This window comes from Heterodontus francisci, chromosome 10 (genome assembly GCF_036365525.1).
Source record: "Heterodontus francisci isolate sHetFra1 chromosome 10, sHetFra1.hap1, whole genome shotgun sequence".
NCBI lineage: Eukaryota > Metazoa > Chordata > Chondrichthyes > Heterodontiformes > Heterodontidae > Heterodontus > Heterodontus francisci.
Genome location: NC_090380.1, coordinates 100,134,145 through 100,146,915, shown reverse-complemented (window position 1 = coordinate 100,146,915; position 12,771 = coordinate 100,134,145). Strand labels below are relative to the sequence as shown.

The 12,771-nt window shown below is 40.8% G+C and overlaps 1 protein-coding gene across 2 annotated transcripts in view; it reads left to right on the top strand.

The window, feature by feature from the left end:
• hlcs (holocarboxylase synthetase (biotin-(proprionyl-CoA-carboxylase (ATP-hydrolysing)) ligase)) overlaps positions 1-2,914 on the top strand; it is a 147,635-nt gene extending 144,721 nt beyond the window's left edge. For both annotated transcript variants that reach the window (XM_068041153.1, XM_068041152.1), the window contains one exon: positions 1,389-2,914. In XM_068041153.1, the coding sequence (XP_067897254.1) occupies positions 1,389-1,563 (175 nt within the window). In that variant the 3' untranslated portion in view covers positions 1,564-2,914. The remainder of the gene's footprint in view (positions 1-1,388) is intronic.
• The last annotated feature ends 9,857 nt before the right edge of the window (positions 2,915-12,771 follow it).

The following is a 12,771-nucleotide window of genomic DNA, read 5'->3' as shown; positions in this document are numbered from 1 at the left end:
AAAGGGAAGTCGTGTTTGAAAAATTTATTGGAGTTCTTTGAGGATGAAACTAGCAAGGTGGATAAGGGGAACCAGTAGATATGGTGTATTTGGATTTCCAAAAGGCATTCGATAAGGTGCCACATAAAAGCTCCTGGTGTTGGGAGTGATATATTAGCATGGATAGAGGACTCGCTAACAGGAAACAGAGAGTCAAAATAAATGGGTCATTTTCAGGATGGTAAACTGTAACTAGTGGAGTGCCACAGGGATCAGTGCTGGGGCCTCAACTATTTACAATCTGTATTAATGACTTGGATGAAGGGACCGACTGCATTGTAACCAAATTTTCTGACGATGCAAAGATAGGTAGGAAAGCATGTTGAGAGGAGGATACAAAGAGTCTGCAAAGGGATATAGATAGATTGAGTGAGTGGGCAAAAATTTAGCAGAGTATAATGTGGGAAAATGTGAGGTTGTCCACTTTGACAGGAAGAGTAGAAAAGCAGAGTATTATTTAAATGGAGAGAGTCTGCAGAATGCTGCGGTACGGAGGGATCTGGGTGTCCTTATGCATAAATCACAAGAAGTCAGGTACAGCAAGTAATTAGGAAGGCACATGGAATGTTGGCCTTTATTGGAAGGGAGAGGAAGTGTAGGAGTAGGGACGTCTTGAGGCATCTGTCCAGAGCACTGGTGGGATTGCACCTAGAGTACAGTGTACAGTTTTGGTCACCTTATTTAAGGAAAGACATATTTGGGTTGGAAGCAGTTCAGAGAAGGTTGATTAGGCTGACTCCTGGGATGAGGGATTTGTCTTATAATGAAAGGTTGTGCAGATTGAACGTATACTCATTCAAGTTTAGAAGAATAGGAGGCGATCTTATTGAAACATATAAGATTTTGAGGGGGCTTGACAAGGTTGATACTGAGAGGATGTTTTCCCCTCATGGGGGAGTCTGGAATTAGGGGGCACAGTTTCAAATTTAGGGGTCTCCCATTTAAGCTGGAGATGAGAAGGAATTTCTTCTCTGAGGGTTGTTGATGTTTGGAATTCTCTTCCCCAGAGAGCAGTGGAGGCTGGGTCACTGAATATATTAAAGGCCGAGTAAGACAGATTTTTGATTGGCTTGGGAGTTGAGGGTTATGGGGGCAGGCAAGAAAGTGGAGTTAAGGTCACAGTCAGATCAGCCACGATCTTATTGAATGGCAGAGCAGGCTCGAGGCACTGAATGACCTACTGCTGTTCCTATTTCTTCTGTTCTTAAATTTTTTGAAATATGGAAAACTAATGTGTTAATCACCTGATTAACCATAAACTGTATTGTACCCTGTCTTCATATTATTACTCATTGTAAACCTGAGCATCTCTTTGTGGCTTTATTAATTTTTGCTTTTGTTTTTGATAGTGGCACACAGGTGCGACTGTGGAAGGAGGATGGTCCAGCAGCATGGGTTGTTGGTCTCGATGATTCTGGCTTCCTTCAGGTTCGGCAGGAAGATGACGATGACATTGTTACAGTACAGCCTGATGGAAACTCATTCGACATGCTGCGTAACCTTATAGTCACTAAGCAACATTAGAAACCTGATCAAGTTTTGGGGAAATTTGGTTTTCTCGGAACAGGGTATCAATATATGAACAGATTTCCTTTTGCCCTATTTTTTTGATTCTGTCGTGCTGCAAATCTTTGCTTTCTACCTACAATGACAATTTCAAATGGTACGCAGACTTTTTGTGGCATTATTTGTGGTGAGTAAGCGGTTACTCTGTTGCAAGAAAGGTGTGGCGTTGTTGAGGTTTGGGAGTGGTACAAGTCAAAGAATTTGTAAAGATATTTGTAAGCGATCTCCCAGGAGACAGGGGAGTAACAGTTTTTTTGATTGGTTGTTGAAAATAAACAGGGGGTGAAATTGGGCCTTGCTTCACCTGTTCATTGCACATGAATTTCAATTTCACAGACTATTCCCCAGAACAATATATATATATATATATCTCCAATGCCATTGATTCGGGCATTGCCAGTAACTGCTCTAAACAGGCATTAAGGCCCTTGCATAAGGTCATGAGGGGCCTAATTCCTGTTTCAGAACTCCGCTCTGAAATTGGTCAAACTCTAGGCAGAGGTTGCACTCTACAAGCTCTGACTAGTTTTTCTGGCTCTACAATGGCCGAACTTGCAGTCCTTAAAGGAACTGCCAGAGGCTGTTGTAGACATGGTAAGGAATTCTTTTCCCCTTAACCTTAATATGAAGCTAGTGCTCCTCCCATTTATCTCTCCTCCCCAGGACCTACCTGAAGGCTGCTGGCACTGTTTGAGCTGGCACATCTTGTTCTGGGCCTGACCAGCAAGCTACATTGGAATAGTGAATGGCATCCAAACTTGCTGGTTCTGAGGTAATGAGGCCCGAGCACGAGTTTCCGATGCTCCTCAGGCCAACCTGTTCAGGTGTGCCGCTCATTTCACATTTGTAGTCAGGCACTCCCCTTAGTGTTTTCCTTACTACAGGTAGATGAATAGCACAATTTCATAAATCTCTGCATGTACTATAGGGGAGCAGCTGTTTGCTGCCCATATGTTTACATTCTGGCTTTTTATAGTAAAGGCCAAGGAATAGATAAAACCTTAATCTTTTCTTATTTACATCTTTCCTTATTTATTACATCTAACTTGCAAAAGTACATAGTATGTTCAGCTAGAACCTTGTGTTAAAACTTTTTATTTACATCTTTTATTCTGAATTTTCCTCCAAGGTGGTAATGAAGCACTGTTTTTGAGTTTTCAGTGTAAACTAGAAAAAGAAAGGCAGCTATTGGAAAAGCTTAGAATATGTTACAAAACGTAAAGGTTCCATTTTGTATCAAGGTTCGTTTGTTAGCTGTGTAACATGCTGTAAGCAACCTTTGAATAAAGCTTGTTTTTTTATTAGAAAATTACTTCTGAAGAAGTTAACTTAATGTTTTACTTTGTCTCTGATGTTTATACAAAAATAAATACAATTACTTTAGTTGTCCTAAAAACAGTTTCTCTAAGTTTCCATTCTCAGTAAATTTCCATTGGCAGGGATATAATTTACAAACAGAAAATTGTAACATGTTCTATGAATGGCCAGTTTTGCTGTCAGTCCTAAAAAAATCTGTAAAAGTTTTACATAATGATTCGTGTGGGAAGCAGCAACTTACTAGCTAGGGTTTCTTCACCTAACTCAAAGCTCAAGCTTCTCACATAAGTACAGACCTCCAGCAGAAAATGTTGCAAGCATTTTCGATACAGAAAATACTGTTACACAGGCAAGCCTAATTTTCCTATCCATTTTTTGTATGTCTTTATTATGTTACAAATCTTATTTCTAGTAGTGGGTTCTTGGTGTCGTGGAGAAAACAAGGTGATGACCAACAATGATTTTGAACAAAGAACAGAAAATGCTGGAAGTACTCAGCAGGTCTGGCAGCGTCCGTGGCGAGAGAAGCAGAGTTAATGCTGCAGATCGATGACCCTTCATCAGAACTGGGAAAAGTTAGAAATATATTAGGTTTTAAGTTGGTCAAATGGGGGAGGGTGCAAAAAGAACAAAAGGAAACGTCTGTAATAGGGCGGAAGACGGGAGACATTAAATGACAAAGGAGTTGGTGGTGCAGAACCAAAGAGAGTAATAATGGGACAAGTAAGGAGACAAAAGATGCATCCAGAGGAGGTTTGAATGGCAGAATAATGAAGAGCTGCCATCTGAAAGCAAAACAAGATTAAGACCAAAACATTCAAAGAAAAGGAAACAAAATGGGGCAGAGATTATGGTCTGAAATTGTTGAACTCAACATTGAGTCCGTAATTCTGTTAAGTGCCTAATCGAAAGCTTACGCTGAGCTTCATTGAAACACTGCAGGAGGCTGAGGATAGAGATCTCAGCGTGTGAGCAAGGTGGAGAATTAAAATGACAGCCACCAATAGCTCATGTGGACACATGTTTTGTCTCTTTACTTGTCCCATTATTACACCCTTCGGCTCTGCACTACCAATTCCTTTGTCATTTAATGTCTCCCATCTTCTGCCCTTTTGTTGTTCTTCCACCTCCCCCCCCCCCCCCGATTTGAGCGTCTTAAAACCTATTACATTTATATCTTTTCCCAGTTCTGATGGGTCATTGACCTGAAATATTAACTGTTTCTCTGTCCGCCGATGCTGCCAGACCTGCTGAGTATTTCCAGCATTTTCAGTTTTTATTTCAGATTTTCAGCATCTGCAGTATTTTGCTTTTGTATTGCTGTAAATAGAGACACTATGTCGAAGCCTTTTGTCTTGCACTCATCAGGACAATCGCAAGAATAACCAATGTAAGGGAAAACAACAACTGCATGAGAAGAGAGTGCTGATTGAAGTGAACTGATTGATGCAAGTGAACTCTGATGGGTAGAGGCTTTGCCATGGAGAATGCACCAGTTTACGGTGACTGACAGTTAACTGCCAAGCTTTATTTGATTGGTCAAGGCATTGCCCTGAGGAATGAATCAGCGAATGGCTGTCATTTTGTTCAGCTGAAACAGACGCAATGTTTGTATGTATTCTTTCTGTCTGCAAAGAACAGGGCCCTGTGTATTAATTTATGTCGCTTCCAGTACGCACAAGTGCGCCACACTGCGAACCCTACTGACAGTCTTAAATTGGTTGTCAGCATAATTCTTAGCACACTGAGGATTATTTAGCAAATGTCCAATTGCAGAACCACATCTAACATTGGTCACTGTGTTTTGAGTTTTGCAAGCACAGGCTGGTTGGGTACGACCCGTACCTTTCCCATTACAAACAGCAGAAGGGACATGTTGTTTGATATGATCCACCAGGCCTTAGGATGTATGGCCTATATAACTAGCATCACACTGGCATTGAAATTCATATATCACATTACTCGTTTGTGTGATAGGCAGGACGTCTTTTTGGCTTGATGGCAGCATCCAGTTAGTGGCGAACACCACACGTGTTGCTGCTGCATTGTAGCAGCGTGAACCAGCCTGTGCTTGCAATACTCAAAACACAGTGTCCAACATTAGATGTGATTCCGTGATTGGACAACATTTGCTAAATAATCCACAGTGTGCTAAGAATTACGTTGATAACCAATTTAAGATTGTCAATAGGGCTCGCAGTGTGGCGCATTTGTGCGTACTGGAAGCTACAGGTATTAGTACACAGGGCCCTGTTCTTTGCAGACAGAAAGAATATGTACAAACATTGCGCCTGTTTCAGCAGAACAAAATAAGTGACAGCCATTCGCTGGTTCATTCCTCAGGGCAATGACTTGGCCAATCAGAGTCAAGCTGCCTGGTTTAAATTTCAAACAAAGCTTGGCAGTTAACTGTCAGTCACCGTAAACTGGTGCATTCTCCATGGCAAAGCCTCTACCAATCAGAGTTCACTTGCCAACCAATCAGCACTCTCTCTTCTCATGCAGTTGTTGTTTTCCCTTACAACATGTCTCTATTTTCAGCAGTACTCAAGTTCTGTACTACTAAATGACTATTTTGCTTTTGTATTATTATTTTGAACAGTTTGATAGATAAGCCTTTTATTTTTAAAAAAATGCTAGTTGCTGCTGACTGCCCATTTTTGGTTTGTAATTTTTGGAACTAAATGATTTATTCTTGCTTACTAATTGGTAAGTCCCTACCTGTTCAGTCATGATTTGTTGCAGTTTTATGAATATGAAATGTGAGCCAATCAGGTGCGAGTGTGATGTGTACTTTGCACAGCCAGTATGACACTTGCGTTGCCAGAAACAAAACAAAATGCCTGCTGGGCTTGCTGCATAATATGTATATTTTCTATAAAATGCAAATTTCTCATGGCATTGTTCAAAGTCAGATGATAATGTTTTACAAGGATAGGAATGTTTGACCATGTAACACAATGCTTTGTCCTGCTAAGGTGATGCTGTGTGCTGTTAAGGCCACAAAGTCTAACAATCAAGTGAACACAGCTACAGCTAAGTCATAGTTTGAGAACTGTTGAGATTGAAAATTGTTGGTAAGTTTCGGACTGTAGCTCAGAAGCACCCAGCAGTAAATTATTGGAGTTTTTTTTCCCCCAAGATTGTTTTGGCCAAATGTGTTACTGGAAATGTTTTAAGCACGGCTGTACTAATAGATCAAGCTAATTAGGAAAGGCAACTGTACCTTCTCCTTCTGACCTTTATTTTGACAATTTCTTAATGAGTAACAAATGCTGATAAGGTTGTAATATAATATCAGAGTTTTCTTCAATGGAAAGTAGATTATTATTTCATTTCCTGTTTGAATCTCTAACAGATGGAAACTAATGAAGTGTGGACAAGTCAGTGCACAGGTGGAACTTGTGGGAATAACTTTGTTTCCTTTTTGTATGGGTTCCTTTTTTTTGTGTGCATGACCTCTCATTGTCTTGACAGCAAGCAGTTTTACATTGAAACACATCATTTGTCACTGACCTGTATTTGCTCCATTACCCACAATCGAACCAAATCCTTACACACAGAACATAGAAACCCTACTGTTATGTTATTTAACAGACCTGAAATAGTTCACTGTTTGGTTAATATAGAAAGGAGATGTTGGGGATGGCGTGAATGTGCTTTTTGTAAGATATGGAAGTAACTAGAAATGTGTGCTATGGTGTGTTTTTTTTAACTTCACCTACAAGGCATGTGTTTTTCATCTGAAATTCTATACACTTCCAACGTTTTAAAGATTTAAAGTTTTCAGTGTAATAGACCACTGTTAAATCACACTGGGTAAATACTCTTCGAAACGTATTTCTGTTTGAATAGTTACAGTTCAAAATGTTTACACCCCACTTTATAGAGAACACATTATTTTGTTCTGGTATGGTTATATACTTCTAAAATGCTAAATTTTCAAAGGCTGAAAATTTGTCCAAAATTCATGTCCTTGTTGGCATGCACATACATGCTTGTATCACTTCACAATGCATAAACAGTTATGTGAAAATGGGCTTTGATGCCTATCATGCATTACAAAAATAAATTGACTTTGATTCCTTGTGATAAACCATATTAATAAACCTCAACCTGAAAAAATATACAGATAAGGTCACTGGTTTTCTTTGAAATATGGACAGAAATGTGCAATATCATCACCAAAATTCCATATACTAAGAAACCAGTTTAATAGATCATTACAAAACAATGACATTAATTATAGGAGACACCAGCCCCATTATTTTTTACTGGCAAGGCTGTTGATTTATCCATGCTGTTAGAAACTGGATGAAATGTGAGGAATGTGATTCCCCAAAACACAAATATAATAAAAAGTAAATTTGACTTATACAATCATGATAAATCAGTGGCCTTGGAGAATGGGATATTACAAATATTTGTTTTTCAGCCTACATAGCCTTTTTTAAAATTATGATATCGATGTAAAAATTACATACAAAAGTTAGTTCCAACTTTTTATTTTTAAAAAAGGTGTCTTGCCATTATTATTGATTTTAAAATGGGCGGCACAGTGGTGCAGTGGTTAGCACCGCAGCCTCACAGCTCCAGGGACCCGGGTTCAATTCTGGGTACTGTCTGTGTGGAGTTTGCAAGTTCTCCCTGTGATCATGTGGGTTTCCTTCAGGTGCTCCGGTTTCCTCCCACTGCCAAAGACTTGCAGGTGATAGGTAAATTGGCTGTTATAAATTGCCCCTAGTGTAGGTAGGTGGTAGGGCATATGGGATTACCGTGGGGTTAGTATAGATGGGTGGTTGTTGGTCGGCACAGACTCGGTGGGCCGAAGGGCCTGTTTCAGTGCTGTATCTCTAAATAAAAAATAAAAATAAATAAAAAATAAAATGCAAGTTTACACAAAACTGGTTTTCTCATCCATTTGGAATTTCTCAATTGACCTTAAAATATCAATTTTTAAAAATGATTCTAACACCATTAGAGAATGGAACTGGAAGAGTTACTGACCCCAGACAGCGCGCAGGAGTTGAATTAGTATTGGCGGATACAGCTCTTAACTCCTGAGTGCTTCAGCAATTTGTCACCTCGACTATTTTTTAAGTTTTCTCTATGGTGTCAGCGTCACTCATCATTGAATCAAAATGTTCCAACAATGTCAAGAAGTAATGAAATCAGAAAAATACAGAAAGGTGTTTGATATCTGAGTTTTTTTTGTTAAACTGACACTGCTGGAGAATGCTTCATGTAAAGTTTAAAATGGAAATGAATTGCAACAGAAGTGATGCATTGACAATTGTGGAAGAACATTTATGATCCTATCAAACATCAGGTGCTCAGTCAGATAAGTCAATATTGTTAAACAGCTAAGTTCCATTTAAGGTTTGGGAATTGCTAGTATAATCTAGTATAGTATTTAGTCATGCTAATATAAAGTTCTTGAACATTAAGTGAAATGAATATTTTAGTGTTTTCAATAAAGTCATTTTTATATGATTTTGAAATTGCTTCTTTGTCAAAATGATGTGGAAAGATGGCAACACAGCTGAAATAATTATTTATGGCTGACAGAAGATGACAAATGTATAAGGGTTTTCTTTTTTAAAAAATCCAAAGATTATAATTCATATCTGTTTTAATAAAATTCCTCTTTGGAACACTATCCAGTTTTCACATTTCATGCTCTTGTTAGCCTCACCTCTTTGTACACTCAAAACAAAATCTCTCCCATTTCTTGTTTGTGTTTATTGGTGAGCTTTCAGCACTGCGGGATAAAACCAGTAAGCTAATTTGGGAGAGAAACTGGAAAAAAGCCGTGACATTATACAGACCTACTTTTCCCAAATTATACTAGAACTTATTTCCTTTTAAAATTCCCAGTCAAGTATGAATTCACTTGTTGTGATGCCAGATCTGTGAATCCATGAGCATCATTTTACAACATAAGCCACAGCAGTACATAATTTCCTGTTCATGTCAATGATCAGAGTCAGAGAAAATTATAACACTTAACTTGAAATTAGAAACAACCTGGTCTTTTGTAAAATTAAGTGTTCTTTTGGAACCAGATCTCACTAACCACAGCAGTTCTCATCATGAGTAGATTTATGACTGGCTGAAAATTGGGTGACATTGCTGGCATCATAGTTATTTGTCCCTAAGAGATGTGCTTTCTTCTCTGAGATATGCTTGTCATTTCTACCCTTATTCTTGCTGCCAAGCAGGCAGGTGGCTTAGCGTCACACCACTGTCAGCCGTGCTGTTAGCCAGCTGCCAAGCTGTGGGTAACTGGCCCAGTGAAGACTCTCCATTTACTCCATTCCTTAATAGATTTTAAATAAGTACAGTGTAAAATTACACTGTGGTTATATGTTTTTGACTTGAGGTCAAAATTTTATGGCAGATGTAAAGCTGGAACAGAAATCTAAATGCCTGGAAAATATAAATACTCAATAAATTGATTAAAAAATGGCTGTCAAATTTCTTTCAAAAAAGTTAATCTTTGTAATGTACGTAAATTAAGAGGACCAGAACTAAATCCTCATTTTATTATTCCCTTTCTGAAAACAAATGGAACTTTAACTTGTATTTTTTTGAAGTTTATAAGTCTTTACATTTTATATTCTGATCAACATAATTTCCATGTGTAAAAACCAAGTGTATCTGTTTAACGCACAGTAAGCTAATGTATCCCATTTTCCTGATATAACTGCTTGTGCAGGAATGCATAAGGCCCACTTATAACTACAAACCCCTATTTCTATTCAAGTTTACTTAATCCTTATTCAGTGGGGAGAAATTGTGTGTGTGGTTAGTCGACTACTCCCTTGGCGTTAGTATCTGAGTATTATATGCACTTATACAGAGCAGTATGTCTTCATACCTGAAGCCTGCTCACTTGGCTATACATTCCACCATCTGCCCTGCCCAAACTGCCACAGTGTCACCTTTTCACTAAATCACACTAGTCTTTTCCCTGAAACAGGCCTACTAAATTGATGACCACTCAACTACATAGATTAATCTTTGAAGGTGGCAGGACAAGTTGAGAAGGTTGTTAAAAATGCATACAGGAACCTTGGCTTTATTCATAGAGGCATAGGGCAGAATCTTTCAGACTTAGCCCCTGCCAGAACAGAGGGACCATTTGTGGGTCGAGAATCTGAATGGTGAAGGAGTGGGCTTTGCCAATGCTCTTTCACTGAGCTATGATATTAGCATCCTGCCTCTGGGCTTACCGACCAATTGGAGAGGTGAGACATTCTGTCAAAGAAACGATTTCTAATTAAAGGGACTGTGACCTGAGTTACAGGGGTTCACCACTTGGATTTCTAAGGATGCATTAACCACGGGAATGGAGAGGGGAACTGGGAAGGCTGCCACCTTTGTTTCTCCCTCTTACCTGGAGGCCCTGCTGTAGGGCTGCAGTGAATTGAGCTCTTCAAGGATGGAAGGAAGAGAACAATCTCTCCAACCAAGCAGGCATGGATGGAAGTGGCTGAGGAAGTTGGCAGCAGAAGTGTGGTCCCTCCAACATGGAGACAGTGTAGCAAGAGGATCCAGGACCTCAGGAGGGCATGACAGGTGAGTGACATTACACTTGCAGTTGCCAGGTTCCACACTTTCACTTTCCCAGTATTCTCCTTCAAAGCACTCCTCAGATCAACACACTTTGCAGCTCCATACGTTCCTGGCTCTCCAGTCACCTCTCATCCCCATCGGGACATCAAACACTCACACCCACCCTCATCCTATTGCACCCATGGCTTACAGTCACCCACCACAAATGTTATCCTTCCCTCCTCTTCACCCAAGCCATTACGAACACACACCTACTTTCTCTCCTTGCAGGGGAAGAGAGCACACAACTTGGCGAGAGCCTTCAGCTGCTTCATTAATGACCTTCCCTCCATCATAAGGTCAGAAGTGGGGATGTTCGCTGATGATTGCACGATGTTCAGCACCATTCATGACTCCTCAGATAATGAAGCAATCCATGCCCAGATGCAGCAAGACCTGGACAACATCCAGGCTTGGGCTGATAAGTGGCAAGTAACATTCGCGCAATACAAGTGCCAGACAATGACCATCTCAAACAAGAGAAAATCTAACCATCTTCCCTTAATGTTCAATGGCATTATGATTGCTGAATCCCCCATTATCAACATCCTGGGGGGAGGGTACCATTGACCAAAAACTGAATTGAACTTGCCATGTAAATACTGTGGCTACAAGAGCAGGTCAGAGGCTGGGAATTCTGCAGCAAGTAACTCACTTCCTGACTCCCCAATGCCTGTCCACCATCAACAAGGCACAAGTCAGGAGTGTGACTCTCCACTTGCCTGGATGGCTGCAGCTCCAATGACACTCAAGAAGCTCGATGTGATCCAAGATAAAGCAGTCTGCTTGATTGGCACCCTATCCACCACCTTCAATGTTCATTCCCTTCACCATCAACACAGTAGCAGCAGTGTGTACCATCTACAAGACGCACTGCAGTGACTCACCGTCTCCTTCGACAGCACCTTCCAAACCCACGATCTCTATCACTTAGAAGGACAAGGGCAGCAGATGGATGGGAACACCACCTGCAAGTTCCCCTCCAAGCCACACACCATCCTGACTTGGAACTATATTGCCATTCCTTCACTGTCATTGGGTCAAAATCCTGGAACCTCTTTCCTAACAGCACTGTTGGTGTACCTACACCCCAAGGACTGCAGTGATTCAAGAAAGCAGCTCACCACCACCTTCTCAAGGGCAATTAGGGATGGGCAATAAATGCTGGCCTAGTCAGCGATGCCCACAACTCATGAACGAATAAAAAAAAAAGACACATTAACAGCTATTGGGAAGGAGTTCTTCCAGGAAGTTGCAGATGTCTGTGCAGGAACAGAGGGACCTGTGAGTGCACGTGCATCAATCTTTGAAGGTGACAGGACATATTGAGAGAGTATTTAGCAAAGCATGTGGGACCTTGAGCTTCATAAATAGAGGCATAAAATACAAAAGTAGGGAAGTTATGCTGAATCTTTATAAAGCTCTTGTTAGGCCCCAACCGCAGTATTGAGTCCAGTTGTGGTCACCACACTTTTGGAAGGATGTGAGAGTCCTTGAGAGAGTGCAGAGGAGATTTACCAGAATGGTTCCAAAGATGGAGAACTTTAGTTACAAGGTTAGATTGGAAAAGCTGGGTTTCTTCTCCTTAGAACATCAGAGATTGAGGGGAGATTTAATAGAAGTGTTCAAGATTATGACAGGCTTAGATAAGTTAAACAAGGAAAAGCTGTTCCCATTAACAAGTGGTACAAGGACTAGGGGACACAGATTGAAAGTTTTGGGCAAAAGATGCAGGGGGAATATGAGGAAGCACTTTTTATGCACCACCAGGGTGGTGGAAGTCGAGACTATCAATGACTTCAAGAGGAAGTTGGATGACCACCTGAGAGACTCACAGGGGTACAGGGATCGAGCCGGGGAGTAGTGTTGACAGCATAGCTCCCTGGAGAGATGGCATGGACTCAATGGGCTGAATGGCCTCCTCCTGTGCCATAAATGATGCTATGACTATGTCAGCAGTGACCTGTCATTGGAGCCTGAACCTCCTGAGGTGCTGGTACCCAGACATGTCGAGAGAGCTGATCCTCTGCCTGTAGTACCTGTGTTGGGGGTCTTGCCTCCTTCCACTTGGATCTTGGTGTGCATGCTGTCTGCCCTGTGGAGGGGCATGAGTCTGAGGAGAAGGCAGCTGGTGCTGCTGTTGGCAGTGGTGTTTCTTCTCCTCTTGTCCCTGATAAGAAGCTCTGATACCGGGGTGAAGGCTGGCAGCAGAGAAGTGCAGCTGAAGGTGAG